At 45.9% G+C, this 16240-nt stretch overlaps 1 protein-coding gene across 1 annotated transcript in view; it reads left to right on the top strand.

The window, feature by feature from the left end:
- RAB10 (RAB10, member RAS oncogene family) overlaps positions 1–16240 on the top strand; it is a 37826-nt gene that overhangs the window by 18152 nt on the left and 3434 nt on the right. The window contains exons 2-5 of the mRNA XM_042840114.1: positions 2816–2876; positions 11933–12071; positions 14541–14630; positions 15091–15192. Coding sequence (XP_042696048.1) covers positions 2816–2876; positions 11933–12071; positions 14541–14630; positions 15091–15192 — 392 coding nt within the window. The remainder of the gene's footprint in view (positions 1–2815; positions 2877–11932; positions 12072–14540; positions 14631–15090; positions 15193–16240) is intronic.

Genomic DNA, 16240 nt, shown 5'->3' with positions numbered 1-16240 from the left:
TGTAACCTGGCTGCTTGAAGCGAGTGGGCAGAGCAGCCCATGGCAGCCAGGCAAAAATCTCATTTTTTCAGTCTGCTAAAACTACTGTGAAGGCAGTTGGAGGCAAATAGTCACTGCTATTTATAACATTTGTTAGGAAGGCTGAGCTAGTATTACAATGTAATTGGAGTGGAAGCTGAGTGTAACATGGAATTAGAGATTTGTTTTATCCCTGAATACTGGAGTTAGCTAAATCCCTCTCAGGGAGGAGAATTAATTTGTTTGGGTAGGTTAACAGCTCACTTTATCTCAGCACACGCGCAGAGCGGCTGTCGAACATCCTGCATCATCTGGGCAGAGCTCGAAAGCAAGTGGCACTGGGGGAAATACTCTTAAATAAGATCTTTTGGCAAATGCCAGGGGCGTGTGGTGGTGGAGATAGTGTTGCTCTGGTGTGCTATGTCACAACCAGCAGCTTGGCCAGAGGCCCTGTGCTGTGGATGTCAGTCATGCTGACTAAGCCCTGCTTGGGGCAGCTCTGTTCGTTGGCTTTTGGTCGTTCAGCACATTGGTTTATCAATGATACCAGTTGTATTGCTTCACGAATGTAGCTTAGTTAGCAGTTTCTTACTCCTGATAGGTTGGACCTGCCAGCTCCCAGTTGGCCAATTAGGAAACATGGCATGCTTAGCTGAAATTAGGGTGTCTGCATCCCAAGCTGCCGCTGTAGCATGGGGCAACAGCTACTGCATTTAATCACAGAACTGCTTTAAATCCTTGGAAATGGGGAGTTCTGCCCCTTTGTGCTCATCTTGGTGCTGATGAAAGACTTGCTGAATGTTCTCACAACCTGTGTAAGAAGAGCTGTGTTGGGTGTTTGTTCAAGGCCCATTCTCCCTTATTGCTCCATGGCCACCGTTTGTCCCTCAGACACAGCCCTCCTGGGATGGGAAGGCTTTGGTGTCCTTGCTGAGAGGTAAAAACCATTTCCTAGCTAACGTTTTGTTGTTACAATGGAAGACTGTGTGCAGTGTATAGGAGTGAAAGGGGTTGAGCTGGGCAGATTGGAAGCAGGCATCCCACGTAGACCCGTTGTTTAACGGTGTATTTCATAAATTCTGCTTAACTTTCCTTGGTACAAAATAACCTTGCAGAGCTGGGAGGGAAGTCTGTGCTTGCAACAAAGTCCAAACACAAACAGATTTGGGGGAATTACAATAAGTTAGCAGTGCTGATTTGGATGGAAAGGCAGACCTCGGCATCTGGCTGCTGTTAGGGCGTTGTGCTCCTGCTTTGCAGGCTGCAATCTGTGCAGGCTCCTATGAAGGAACGGATCCACATGTTGTGTGTGGGGCTGCTGGGCGTCCCTCCGCTTGGTCTGCTTTGTGTTGAAACCCATTTTGTCTGGGGAAGAGCAAACGGTCTGGGCATGCTGCACAAGGGAGGTTTCACCCAGCTCTTGTGTAATGGTGTCTCCGTTTCCCTGTCTCCAATGGAAATTGCACGCTGGCTGCGTGTGGCATTGCATTCACCTGTCTTAGCACATCTTCTAGGTTGTCTCCGTTGATCCATGGCTCTCTGTGAATGGTCACACCTGAGCTGTGGGCCTTTCCTCTCGTCGTTAGGTGCTTCTGCTTCTCAGAATTCACAGCTAACATACACATAACGTTACACGAAATGGCTCTCAGCAGCACTGAGTGTTTCTGTCTTCAGGATCATTGAGGGTTTTTTAACTGTCCTCTCTCTGATGCCTCTCATTCTCATAAACAATTTAGTATGGTAGAATTAATAATGAAAATATGAAATTCTGGTTTCAGTACTACTGACCCATTGTCAGTTTGGTACTTTGTGCTTCTTGAAGCAGCTGTCCTTTGTCTTTTCAGCCAGCCCTGGTGAGCTCCACTCCTAACAGACTCCCTGCAGTGCCATGCAGCATTTGCTCAATGTAGCACGTGAACTATTTCTTCTTAGCTGGTACTGAAAGTAAAGCCTTAGCTGTGCTACTTCAAGGTGCTGTGCTCGTGTGGAGTGCTGCCAGCTGAGCCAGGGGAGGTTCAGGTTGGATATTAGGAAACATTTCTTCCCCAAAAGAACAGCGATGCAGTGGCACAGCTGCCCAGGGAGGCTGTGGGGTCACCATCCATGGAGGTGTTCCAGGACTGTGGGGATGTGGCACAGTGGGCATGGTGAGATGGGCTGGGGTTGGACTTGGGGATCTTGGAGGTCTTTTCCAACCTGAATGTTTCTATGATTCGAAGAGGACGTGGGGCCCTGTGTCAGATCCCAGCAGCATGGCTATTTCTGATGGTCGGGTCCTGTTACACGCGGTGTGTTAGCTCTGACTGCTCTGAGCAGTGCCCTGCAGGCTGCAAGCAGGGAGATTGCTGTGATTAGTGTTATTTCCACAAGTGGATTACTTGAAGGGGATTAATAGGCAAAAAAAACCCCAAAGCCAATAAAAAAAACCTTGCTGTTTCAGTTAGGATCTTACAATTTGTACCTGTGTTCCAGCACCTCTTTCTTTAGCAAGTTCTCAAAGCAATTGCAAAAATTTCATGTTTTTTTTTCTCTTCTGAGCCACAAGTGAGAAAAATGTGAAGGCTTTTGCTAAGGTTTGTCATAAGACTATAAAAATATCCCTTGGGGGTGTCAGTGGCTGATGGCAGCCCCTTTGAGTGCTGGTTGTGTTTGTAGGCACTCGCACTCCACCTTTCTTGGTTACCCTTGGTTTAGCTGGTGCTGCAAAAGAAAAGCTGTTTGTGTGTCAGAGCGTGGAATTGCTTTTTGTAATTAAATACCAATGGTTTGTTTATGTTTTTTTTTTTGTTTATTTTAGGGATAGACTTCAAGATTAAAACGGTTGAATTACAAGGAAAGAAGATCAAGCTACAGATATGGTGAGTAGCCAAGCCAAGAAGCCGCATGGTGCCATCCTCTGGGTGCTTTCCTTCAGAAGCAGATTCTCTTTCCAAGATTACACTGGGGAATCTAATTTTGTTGGAGCTGTGTATTTTCAGAAGTGGAGAGGCTCCAAGTGTAAAGTTCCCTTCTTTTTTTGTTGTTTTTAAGAAACAGGGAAGAGATGAGGTGCTGCATTGATAGCTGCTGTTGCTGGGCTGCTCTTTGGGACGGACTGTTAACGCAACTCCTGGTTGGGACGACAGAATCCTTGCAGTCTGTGATCTAGTGGGAAGTGTTTTAAAACTTGAATCCTTAAGAGTTGCTTCAAATCTCAAACTTTGCATTGTCAAGCGACCTTCCTTTGCCTAAACAGTCCACCTCCATGCTTACTTTGTATTCTTCCATAGCAAACTAGAGAGTTTCTCAGCTGGCTGTTCCATAGGAAAGCCTCACATGAAGCTGGATGTGCACTGTTTTCCCTCTGTTCATTCTGCATGTCTAACTTGCATAACTTTTTCCCCACTTCTTCCCCATTTAATAGCCCTGTGACAAGACAGATCAGGAAAGCTAATGGCTTCTAGCCCGTGTTTTTGCTTCAACTCCCCCTTCAGCTGACTGTGTGTACTGCTGATGCATTCTCTAGCTGTGCTGTTCACAGCATTTGCCCCTTTTTGTCCCCGTTCATTAAAAAATCCATCTTGTTATTGCTACTCAAAGCATGCATCCCATCTCTCAGTTGATTCTGGTATTGCAGTCCTGTCAGCAACTCCTTAGCAGAACTGGGGCAACTTAGTTACTTTGGTTTGTGTTCTGCAAGGGAAAGAGTTCCTGAAGTTGCTTTTCCTGTGTAGACTGGTCGATAAAGAAGCACTTGGATGAAGTAGCTCTGTGTAGCACTGGAATGCTTCATCAGGGAGCCACAAAGGGCAACCATCTTCATAAGGGCAACATTTTAGATTGAGATATCTGAAGTAAGAGGAGTATAGATCAGCTGGGAGCTGAAAGCAAGGCAGTGAGGGAAGGCATTGAGAGAGCATTAGCTAAAGAGGCATTCAGGTGTAATAGCTTCATCGATTGACGTGCTTAGCATCTCTTGCTATGTTATCAGTTCATTTAGACTGCATTCAGGTTTTCAACAAGATCAAATCACGTCTTCAAACAATCTTTGTGCGTGTTACCTTTTTACCACAGCACTCTGGTGCTGTGAGTTGCATGGCTTTGCTGTGGACAGAGCAAAACATTGGATGGGCTTAAACTGAACGCTGGAAAACGTCATCATGAAATGGTGAAATGTGAAAACAGCAGATGTGCAATGTTGGGGATTTGGAATGCGTGTGTAGACAGAGAAGCAAGCCATAATGAAGCTCTAAGTGCTGTGGGTTTTGGAGGCTTAGAGAAAGGAAAGAAAGAGGGGTTTCAATGAGCTGAGGTTGGTAAAATTGTAACCTTTAGTTGAGGTTGTCTGAATCTACAAAGACCTGCTTCCTGTTCTTGCTAGTTCAAAGTTTCACATTTGAAATGAAACTTGGAAAGCAGAAAATAAAGTTCCTATGGCATGCACTCCTGATGCCACAACAAAACAAACCACCTCGCCTCTCAGATGCTGTATTTTCCAGCTTTGCTTGTACAAAGTTGAGTTGAGCTCAGCAGTGGTTTGGTTTAGAACAGCAGTGACTTTGGGTGAAGATGCTTTGTGCAGTGCATCTATATTTAACTCCCACTTCCTGTGTTTAAACTCAGCCTGCACTTCTAGTAGTTGTGTAACACATTTCCACATTGCACTTCACTGCTGCAGTAATTTGGGGATGCTTTGAGTGGAACATTTCCCATAGAAGCTCAAGGCTGTACTGATGGCTTTTCCTTGTGACCAGAGTATGGGTTGTGTTTTATACAGGAGCTAACACAGCTGAATCAGAATAAATTTGAGCCATAGGAAGAACTTCCACACTGGGACACAGCTCCATGCTTGAATAAAATCATCAGAAGAGAAGGAAAGACTGGGAGATAGAGAGCAGTACTTGTCAGTTAAGGGCAGGAGAAAAGACACCGGGTACCTTCATGTTTCCAGTCAATATTTAGTTGCAGACATGCTTCTGCATTGTGTGTCCAGCAACATCTGATGCAGCATACTCATCAGAATTTATAGAAATAATGAAGGAAACAACAGAAATAAGTTCCTGAGTTTTAAGTTATGATTTTGACCTGTTTCTCACTGCTGCATGTAATTCTCCGTCGCCCACGTGTTAAATCTCTCTCTGCCTACCTGCAGAGCTGTATCACTGGGTCCCAATACCCTACAGTGTCTCCAAAGTGATTTGGAGGACAGGTGGCTTTGCACTGCTTGGGGTGGAGCTGCAGTCTCAGTGGGCAAGCAGATGAAAATGGCACTTTCTAATACAGCTCTGTGCCTTTCCTGCAAAACAGGGCAGCTGCCTTCCTCAGGCATGGAAAATGAGCAGACGTGGCAGTACCTCAGTCATGCCTTGACCTCTGGAATATATATATAGCAAGAATATCAAGGTCAAGCTGAGTTAAACCTTGCCAGAGGTGATAAGCAACTCGATACCTCATTGCTATTAAAAAGTGGGGTTGCTGTTCAGTAAGGATCAAGCTAGGATTAGTGTGTTCATGTTACATTTGGAGCAAATGTGCCAAGCATTGAAGTAGGAAGCTTGGGACTAGGGGAAACAGTGGGGGGCCTGGAAGCAAATGGGGCTGTGTTGGTGTGCAGGGAGCTGCTGGGTGGCCTTGCTTAGGCTGAGCAAGCCCTGAGGAGTGCTTGGGCTGCAAGCCAAGGAGGATGGGGCAGAGCTCAGGGCTGGCTTTGTGAAGGAGCAACAACAGGAGTCAAGGTATGGCGTTTTCTGGGTGGTGGCACGTGATGGAGGGATCAGTGATCTTGGCTGGGTTGTTGAACTGCCCCTCTGCTGAGAAATGCTGCTGGCTTAAAGTGTATGGTGGAAAATCATATGGAAAGCCACAGGTAGTTGTACTGTTACAGAATGAGAATAGAAATACTGAAGTTGGGTGGCGTCTGGGAGGCGTGACACTGAGGAATGCCTTGAAAAATGTTTGTATTTTCAGAGACTGTCATGAGTACAGAGAAGAGAGGGAAAACAAAGGTGCCAGCAAAAAGAGAGCGAATTGCTCTGGGGAATGTTGTTATTATTGCAGAAGAGATGAAATGCTTTTGAGGAACAGAGAAGCAGGGCTAAAAATTCAGCTGTTAAAACTAATAGCATGCTCTCCAGGACTTGGGAAGAATTGCTTTGAAATGGAAACCACAATGCTTAAGCATTCAGTAGCCTTATTAGGGTAGTGTAACAGTGGAAAGATTGAATGTGATTTTTCTGATACAGTGAGTGCAATGGTTTCCAGTGGACAAGGAATTGTCACTGCTCGACACTGTGCAGTTCAGGTCAGTATGTGTTAGAAAGGGCAAGTAGGATTGCAGGGGGGTAACAGCTGTGCTAAAATGAACTGGGAAACACAGAATTCTAAGGGTTGTGAGGAAAAAAAACCAAAGCATGCTTTTAAAATAGTGGGTATGGTGGAGAAGGTGGGCAGAGGTGGATTTAACTCACGTCCTTTTGTAATACAAAGGCAATACAAGGACACTCCTTGCAGCTTGTGCAAGGCACGAGGAAATGAGGTGAAGCTGTGGAACTCCCCATCACAAGATGTTTTGGTGGCTGTAAATGGGAATTCACAAAAGAACAGCTCGTTTTCCACTGTTAAACATGCAGATGTGCTCTCTAGCTGCAAAAGTCCTAGAACTACAAAGGACTGGGGGCTGTGGAACCTCTGGCCTGACCAGGTATGCAGCTGTGTATTAGAAGAGCACACACACAGATCAGATCTGGCTTTTTCATGCTGTGAAATGAAGGAAATGGAGGCCAAAAGGAAATGCTACTGTCGTTCAGAAGTACACAGCAGTAGCAGATGCCAAAGAGGAGGGGAGAACTCATTAAGGTCAAGGACAGTGGAAATCAGAGTTGCTGGAAACCCACCAGCAGCAGTGAGAGACTTGGAGGAGATCCTGGTCAGCGTAATGGAAATAAGACAGAGAAAGGAAAACGTGGAGGAAAAAACACCCAGATCCACCAGGTATTTTGGAATAGAACTGGAAAAATAAGAGGATCGGGGTGCACCCTGTATTGCTATGGCAGAAGAGTTTTGCTAGGAGCCTCCTTCCAGTTGTTTAAGAACACTGTGTGAAAATTGCTTGCAGAAAGCACGGCTGCTTTTTGGTCTCTGTCCACAGACTGAAGTGTGGTGAGAAACAAACAACAAGGAGTTGTAAGAGCAAATCCGAAATGTGGATTTACAGGATGTTGGTGTTGGGAAAGTGAACTCCACAAACCAAGCACACTGATGTTGGGTAGAAGAGAACAGCATGCTCACAGAACTGAAGGCATCTATTTTTCTCTTCTTTTTCCACTGCTCAGCTGGCACTGATCCTCCCTTCATAGGACTTGTACGCCTGTGTGCTTCCTTACCACCTTTCTGACTGGTTATGAATTTTGGAAATAGCTTTACTTCTTGGATACGCAGTTCTTAATTGTTTAGAGGTTCATGATGCCAAATTAATCAGTGCTTCTTCACCAGGGAGCACAGCCCTGTGGGTGGAGAGGTTTCTTCAGAATTCCTGGTTCAGCAGTGGGCTCATTGCAGGAATAACCATCCTCAAGTGAAGGAAGCTGTAGCTGTAGATGCCCCTGTTCATTGCAGGGGAATTGAACTGGATGACCTCTGAAAGTCCCTTCTACTCACATGAGTTTGTTATTCTATGAAGTGTCTTACCACTGTAGCAAGCTGAAGTGGTTCTGTGTGGGAATTCCTTCAGAAATACAGGAATTTGCATAGGACAAGGATGGTGGTGTCCAGCCTGAGCTGCAGACAGCTCCACTAACGAGAGTGCAGTTGGTCCCATTCAGATTTGCAATTATCCTGGGGATGTTGAAAGGTTCATTTTTGCTGCTGACAGCTTTGGAGACAATCCACCATGCACGTGGCTCGAGGTGGAAGAGCGTGTTGTGGCGTTTTCTGTCTTCCTATACAGCAATTTGATGCTTTTCTAATTACAGATCTCTATGATATTTTTTTTTCTCTGGCAGAAAGCCTGAAATTTCCAATAGTAAAGTGTCTGCCAGACATGGAGCTGTTGGAGCAGGTGCAGAGGAGGGCACTGAGATGATCAGAGGGCTGGAGCACCTCTGCTATGAGGAAAGGCTGAGGGAACTGGGCTTGTTTAGATTGCAGAAGAGAAGGATCCAAGGAGACCTCATAGCAGCCTTCCAGTACTTGAAAGGAGTATATAGACAGGAGGGGGAACGGCTGTTTGTGAGGGTGGATGGTGATGGGACAAGGGGGAATGGTTTTAAACTGAGACAGGGGAGGTTTAGGTTGGATCTTAGGAGGAAGTTTTTCCCCCAGAGGGTGGTGAGGCACTGGCACAGGTTGCCCAAGGAGGCTGTGGATGCCCCATCCCTGCAGGCATTCAAGGCCAGGCTGGATGTGGCTCTGGGCAGCCTGGGCTGCTGGTTGGTGACCTGCACACAGCAGGGGGTTGGGACTGGATGAGCACTGTGGGCCTTTGCAACCCAGGCCAGTCTATGATTCTATGATTTCTCCTGTGTGAAGGAACATCTTTGGCCCAGTCACCAATGGTCCTGACGTGTACCCAGTACCAGCAGTCTGGTTTCTTCAAAGCAGAATCCTGCTGTGCAGTTTGAAGAACATTAGAGGCAGAAGCAGTGGTATGGCCGTGAAATACTTGGGGTTATTTTCTGTGAATGTTTTGGCTCAGTGGGCTGGGGACCATTATTTCAAGCTGAGCCGACAAGACGGATCTTCACAGATGATCAGATGCAATCTCCTCTTGTTGCATCCATGTCAGCCCTTCGTAAACAAATCATGGTGCATTTTAAGGTTTCTTTAGTCTCCGCTCGGTCAGCTGGAAAGCTGTCCCAGAAATTCCTTTCTCTGTTGGTTGGATTCTAATGTAATATAGTTTATGCATACTTTAATGTCAGCATGAGAATAATTTACATAGATTTTTTCATCTTCCTTCTGTTTCTTCTTCCGATTCCCACAGGACAACCTTCTTTGTCTTCATATTGCAGCTAAACAAACTGAGTTCTGTCTCCTCTCACACAGCAGGGCCTCATTTTCTTTGGCTATCTTTGTAGACTTGTCTACGTTTATTTTAGCTTGGAGAGCTAGCTGGCTTCCACAAATATTTCACCTACATCAAGGATGTAATGCACACCTGTAGTTTCAGAGCGTGTTCTTCCACCCTAGAGCTCTGAACAAAAGAATGGCAACCCAGGGCAGAGGGTGAGACGGGAGGTCTGCCATTGTGCTCTGCCATTTACTCAGGGCGGATTCATCATCTTGGGCACTTAGGAAACCATAACTCACTTCCTCTGTTTGCTCCAGTCAGTTCTCTAATCTCACCTGCATTAAGAGTTATCTTTGAATAATGAATGGAGGGATCCATTAGGGAGGGGAAAGGGCAAATAATGCTGAAAAATTAAAACCAATACAAAACAGGTTCTTTGCGTTTTCCTTCCCCATCTTGATTTTTGTCCATTATCTTAGCTTCAGTTGCCTGAGAAAATACTGGAGGAGTAAGTGAGGCAAGTTGGTGGTGGGTGCGTAGGACTTGACAAGCAGTGAGTAACAGCTACATGTTGCCAAAAACAAACTGTAAAAGTCAACCTGGGTTCTATGGTGGTTGTTGGCCTCGTCAGGAAGGGAGAAGTTGTGAGTGTCATATATCTCAGTGGTGTTGGTAAGGCTTTAATGAGACTGTCCTGCCTAGTAGAAGGAAGTGAGGGGGAAATGCATTAGGTGAAGGTGCTGTCAAGTGTGTACAAAGCTCACAAGGAGAGAAATTATGTGTGAGTAGGAGCTCTCTTGAGATATTTTGACAGGACAAGGGGAATGGTCTGAAACTGAGACAGGGGAGGGTTAGGTTGGATGTTAGGAGGAAGTTTTTCCCCCAGAGGGTGGTGAGGCACTGGCACAGGTTGCCCAAGGAGGCTGTGGATGCCCCATCCCTGCAGGCATTCAAGGCCAGGCTGGATGTGGCTCTGGGCAGCCTGGGCTGCTGGTTGGTGACCTGCACACAGCAGGGGGTTGGGACTGGATGAGCACTGTGGGCCTTTGCAACCCAGGCCATTCTGTGATTCTATGATTTTGTAAGAGTCTGTGCCAAGTTTTGTGATAGGAAAGGAAGGAAGGAAGAGCATGGTTATTGTATTAAAGCTAAGCAGGAGAAGACGAAGTTGCAACGTGTGTATGGAAATATTGATGGTAGGTGGACGGTTGGACTGGCTGATCTTAGTGATCTTTTCCAATCTTGGTGATTCTGTGATTATAATTCAGATTGGTGCTGCCTGATAGGAGAATTGTCATTGGAAAAAGCCCTGTGAAGTTCAGTAGAGACAAATGCAGGGTTGGTTCGGTACGGTATCAGTTGGTTTGGTGGTATCACCATAGGTTTGGTATGTATATCAGCTTACTCAGGTATCAGAACAGACTGCTTAACCACGAGGGAAAGGAGTGGGATGCATGACTGGATATGGCAAAGTCTTTGAGAAGCTTTTCTTGTATGATGCTGAGCACGGTGTTGGGTCTTGCACCTCAGTGAGACGTGGGTCAGTGCGAGGTAGTCCAGAGAGCAGCAAGCAAGGCTGTGTGGGTGAGGCCTTCAGCCAGGGAATAAAGTCCACAGAGCTTGGGGTGGCTTCAGGGAATTCAGGGGGCGTGCAAGAGCTGTGTTTGATCTGTAATTGAGGCCGGAAGGGCAGTGAACTCCTCTGCAAAAGTAAGATGAGGATTGAGCCTTAAACTGCGGGAGGGGAAGCCTAAGCATGCCGTGGGGAGAACCTTCCAAATGGGACAGAAGGGAGGAGAGAGGGGGAGGGAGTTGTTGCCATTCAAGCCAGCTGTTGGCAGAGTTCTTCAGCAAAACCTCAGCCATCTTTTAACCCCATGTGGGCATGCCGTGGTGGTTTTAGGGCCAGGGAATGGACTGGGTTGCTGAGGTTACTGCTTTCCCAGCAAGGAAATGTGTGTCAGCTGGGGAGCACGGTGACTGCCTGGAGTGGTTGGGCATCATTTCAACTTAGGTCAGATTGGGAAACACCTTTGACTCTGGCTTTTGCAAATAGTGTCACTGAAAACTCTGTAACAGTGTAATCTGTAAGGTTTGTGTCCTCTGAAAGATGTGCAGTTAAATCCAAACTCTGCATTTAATGGTATGCAGCTTTGGTTAACCAGCTCTCACACATCTCATTCAAAGATACCAAAATGAGATGGGAAAATAGATGCCTTCATTAATCTTTCATGATTGATGTTCTTCCTTGCAGAAATTGACAGCTTAATGTTACAGTTGCAGTACATCTCCTAGATGTACAATTTCAGGAGCAGAAATTTGTTAGATCAAGTTAAAGCTTTATAAAACTGATCAGAAAACAAGGTCTGAGATGTTGCATGGGAAAACAAGGGAGATGTTGCATGCTTATCTTCATGGCTGGAGGTGGAAAGGGACACTTTCTGGTGCTGTTGGGTGAAGTCATCACTTCTCCCAGTTCCACCCTGCCTCTCAATAGCTTCGTTCCACTGAGGCTCAGAAGTCTTTGGGATGCAGCCCTGAGATGAGAAACGTGGAAAGGAAAGTTTCTTCTTCTGGGAGGAAGTTTGAAGTTGTCATTAAGAAGTATAAAGTTTAAAATGAAGTTTCCTACTGTGAGTAGATACCAGGTGTGTTGATTGTGGTGAGACGCCAGATGACCTGCCACTGTGCTCAACAGGTAACTAAGAAGGCAGAAAATGAACCTGTGCAAGCCCAGTTAAGCTGTCCAGTGCCTTTTGTTCAGTTGAACCTGAAATGTGTTCTTTCAAAGCCAAAAAAATCCACTCTCCATCAGTAGTGGTGCAGTAAAGCACATACTGTGCCATGCACTCTTGGCTTTACAGGTAAACACTGTTGGTTTCTTTATGGCTTGCCTCTGATGTTCTCTCTTACCTGATCTTTTTGCAGGGACACAGCAGGGCAGGAGCGGTTTCACACCATCACCACCTCCTACTACAGAGGTGCCATGGGAATCATGCTAGTATATGACATCACCAATGCCAAGAGCTTTGAAAACATCAGCAAGTGGCTCAGAAACATAGATGAGGTGAGTAAATGTGTAAGATCCCAGAGTGAGCAGTCTGCCAGCTTGTGATGTCCTGCAGAGCCCAGCTTCTGGTGTGACAGCACAGGGCTTTGGTGCTGTTCTTACCCTGACTTATCTCCTGTATGAGCTCAGCTCTCCCTTCACTACCACAGAGGGTTGCACTGGGGCTGGTGGTGTCCTGAAATGTCATATTCATGCACAGGCTCTGCAGTGGAGCATGCTTGGAGGTAAGGGATACATTTTTGGTAACTGGGAATTGCTGTTTTCAGGAGGAGCTGCCACCACAAGGCAGTGTGCAGGGGAACAGCACGAAGCAGTAAGCTGTGGAGTAGCTATAGAGTATAACAGCTCTGTGACTAAGCTGTTTTATTAGGCTGTGTAGTCCTCAAAGATAGTTAAATATGCTCACCTTTGCTCCCTCTAAACTGATGTCGTGGTGAAAGGATCTTGCAGAGCACAAATACTGTGTTGGGCCTTTAGTTGTGGCAAGGCAGAGATTGAAGTGGGTACAGAAGTAAAGGATGGGGAAAAGAGCAGGCTAGGACAGGGAAGGAACTCAGCAGAGAACCAAAGGTAAACTTGAAATCAAGGCCTTTATGTTCTGCAGTTGCTGTGTTTAAAACACTCAGTAGTAACCAGGAAGTGGAGCAGTGACTGTAATTCATGCCGTTGTGTCTGAGATAGTGAGGGTTTTTTTGCTGACCTCATGTTTGCAGATCCATTGCACAGAGCTTTGCAGCTGATTTCAGGTGCATGGTGAGGGCTGCACAACTGCTGCAGTTTGATGAGGGATGTTTGACACCTTAGGAAGCTTTTGTGATTATGGAAGAAGCCCCCAAGTGGAGAGCATGTACAGAAATGATGGGTGAACTCTTCCTTCTGAGTTTCCTGCCCCAGCATTCAGGCTTCTTGCTAAAACATGTGGTGGATGTTACCTCCTCACCTACAGGATTATTGTGAAGGATTGTTGGCAAAAGAAACACTTAAAAACACTTCTGTTTTACAAGGAGTTAATATTGCCAAGGATATTCTGTCAATAATGAAGATTTCAGATAAGGGAGCTGGTGTGACTTGCTGCCCTGTGTGAGGGGGCTCTTCCATAGGACCAGTAAACCCTGATTTAGAAATAACCAGGAAAGCTACAGATGTGTAACGAAGCTGCACCTTCCTCCTTGCTCAGTACCTGATTATCTAAAGCTCACATTCTGCAGAGTTGCACCACACAAAGAGTGCACTTCTACTGTGGGGTGTTCAAGTCAGTTGAGTTGTTCTGGTGCTGCACAGTTTTATCCATGGAGCCTGGCTTGTTTTTGTCTGCTGTGGAAGCAGTTCTGTGTGCATGAAACACAAACATTTTTGATGTCTTATCCTACACAACATCTTAATCTTTGCTGTTAGATGGTTCCTTCTCCTTATGACCTGAAGAGGAAGTTGGAGGTGGTGCTCTTCAGGAATGTGAAACAGGTTGTTACTATAAGCAGGAGTATTGGATACACGAATCTGTTAGTAATTGTGCTGCAAAGTAGCATTAAGACTGCTGGAGTGAAAGTAAATGGAGATTAGGCTTCCCAAGAAGCTTCTCATGTCAGGCCTCAAAGCACTTCAGTTATCCACTTAAGTGATGCTTCGTGCCGTGGCTCTGCTGTTCTGATGGATATCCTTGGCATGTTCTTTCTTTATTATGATGGCTGTTGGTGATCTTTCAATAACAGAACAGCCAAGGTATTTTTGGCTCCTGCAGCATTCCTGGAGAAGCCCTTGGTGCTCTGTTTTGCCTTACAGGGCTGATTCCCTGTGTATGGGGTCCTGTTTTTTGCTGGTTCTTGAGCGTGGTGCTCGCTCTGCTTCTCCCTTTATGATGTTTTTTGTCATTAGAGAGACTTACCTGTCTACAATAAAGCTATGTAGAGGGGTCCTTCAAACACCAAGAAAAAGTAACAGTGTCAGCTGGAGCCACTGCAGTGTATGGAGCTCAATTGTTGGCAGCTGTGGTGTGGGGATTTGTTTTGTCCCCTACTGTTTAGGCCTTTGTAGCATTTCCATAACTGTGCTAATGCTACCATCTCTGAGTGCCAGGCAGGAAGCCATTTATTATCCCACATCTCTGAATGCAACCCAGCCAAGGTTTGGCATGCTGAAGGTAACTGGAAGAATCTGAGTTTGGAAACAGTGCTTAGTTCTCTTTGGAAAGGAAGACATCACGCTTGAGAATGTACAAACAAAAAGGAAAGGGAGAAATAACTGATACTGGGATGGTGAGTTCCATCTTGTGCTACTGCCATTGTTTCATTCTGCTTCCTCTTTGGTCTGAAGGTGGAGTGACCTCTAGCAGTCTTTGTTAGAATTCAGGAAATTGCAGGTCCTGTAAGTGTTAGCCTGCACTTCAGGCAGTCTGGAAGTACAGAAGTGCAATAGATACTTGCTGCTGGCTGGGGGAGATGTGTCAACCTGGCTCTTATCTCATTTTAGCATGCCAATGAAGATGTGGAGAGGATGCTGTTAGGAAACAAGTGTGACATGGAAGATAAAAGAGTTGTTCCTAAAGCAAAAGGTGAACAGGTAGGTGCTGGAGACAAACTTGCTTTTCCAAGTAAGCACATCAGTACCAGGGGTTGCACTGTTGTTGGGTGGTGTGGATTCCACAGTGGGGTATGAGATAGCTGGATTTGCTGATAGTGTGTAAGCCTGAGCAGCATGTTCTTAGAAGCAGCACTGTGTTCAACTGCCACGAATGGAGTGAGCTCAGCTGCAGTTTCTTTTTGGATAGCTCGAATTCCTTGATTATCCTTTGTGAGGTTGCTTGTGCTGTGACTGGTCTGCGTGGTGCCTGTCCTCATTCACTTGTGCTTTAACACACTTGAATTTCTGATTCTGGTGGTTACGTTCCAAATTGGTTTTGGTTGACCAGTACTGCTGCTTCTGTGCTGGGAGAATGCTGCGTGCTTATCGTGTGAGCAGCACCAGCTGAATAACCCCACGGGGATGATAACCTTCCTTCTTCTTCTGTCTTTTGGTTTAGATTGCTAGGGAGCACGGTATTAGGTTTTTCGAAACTAGTGCGAAAGCAAATATAAACATTGAGAAGGCATTCCTCACATTAGCAGAAGACATTCTTCGAAAGGTAGGTGATGGTGGGATCTGGTTGGGGGAAAATTGAAATCCTAAAATGTCAACTCATGTTGCTTTGGATGTTCACCTTTTGACTTCGGTACGCCAACGCAGTCAAGCCCCAAAGGAGGAGTGTGTGCTCTGAAAGCTTCAGAGCCTCTGAAGCCTGTTTGATGCTTCGTTGCTGTGCAGGTGCTATCTAGAGGAGGTGGCATACACCAAAGAGCCAAGGCATCTAAATTCAGCCCTTAAACCCATTTGATTCACACGTAGATGCTTGAAGGTAAAAACACCAGAATGAAATTGAAGGAGGCCCTTCCCTGCCACCTTCATTTGTTCCTGCTTTGTGAACGTGGGTGTTCACTGCTTCCTGTCTTGAATGACCAAAGCTTTTTTTAATCCTGAGGAGACCCAAAGTCACTGGAACCTGTAGGGATGAAACCTGGGCCTGCTTTCCTGTCTCCCTGTGTCAGGGAGTCCTCAGATTTCTGTTCTGACCAGGCTGTAAAACTACAGCCAAAGGAATTTAACAGTTGGCAGTGACAGAGAATCCATTGGACCCCCAGTAATTCTGGTGGCTGTGCTTCAAAACTTACTGCTTTAAGCACTCGATTTCTGCTGTGTTACAACGCGTTTCACTGTAGAGATCAGATTCTCACATAAGGGAATCCTCTGCCTTTTACCATATTTTTCCCTGCCACCTTTTCTTCAGTTATGCCACTTTTTTTTTTTTTTTTTTCCAGTTGAATCATTTTTATCAATACTCAACATTGTTTAAAAGCTTTTAAGTATCTGCCAGGATGGGTTTTGATTGGTGGAAGTGCATCTGTCCATTCCTAGAGTCACAGAATGGCCAGGGTTGGAAGTGACCTCAAGGATCATGAAGCTCCAACCCCCTGCCACAAGCAGGGCCACCAACCTCCACATTTCATAGCAGCCCAGGCTGCCCAGGGCCCCATCCAACCTGGCCTTGAACACCTCCAGGGATGGACGGGGCATCACAGCCTCTCTGGGCAGCTGTTCCAGCACCTCACCACTCTCATAGGAAAGAACTTCCCCCT

This window comes from Centrocercus urophasianus, unplaced genomic scaffold (assembly GCF_019232065.1).
Source record: "Centrocercus urophasianus isolate 14NV4802_14NV808 unplaced genomic scaffold, USGS_Curo_1.0 seq_10, whole genome shotgun sequence".
Lineage (NCBI taxonomy): Eukaryota > Metazoa > Chordata > Aves > Galliformes > Phasianidae > Centrocercus > Centrocercus urophasianus.
The sequence above is the reverse complement of the archived record's forward strand: the minus strand, read 5'-3'. Positions and strand labels throughout refer to the sequence as shown.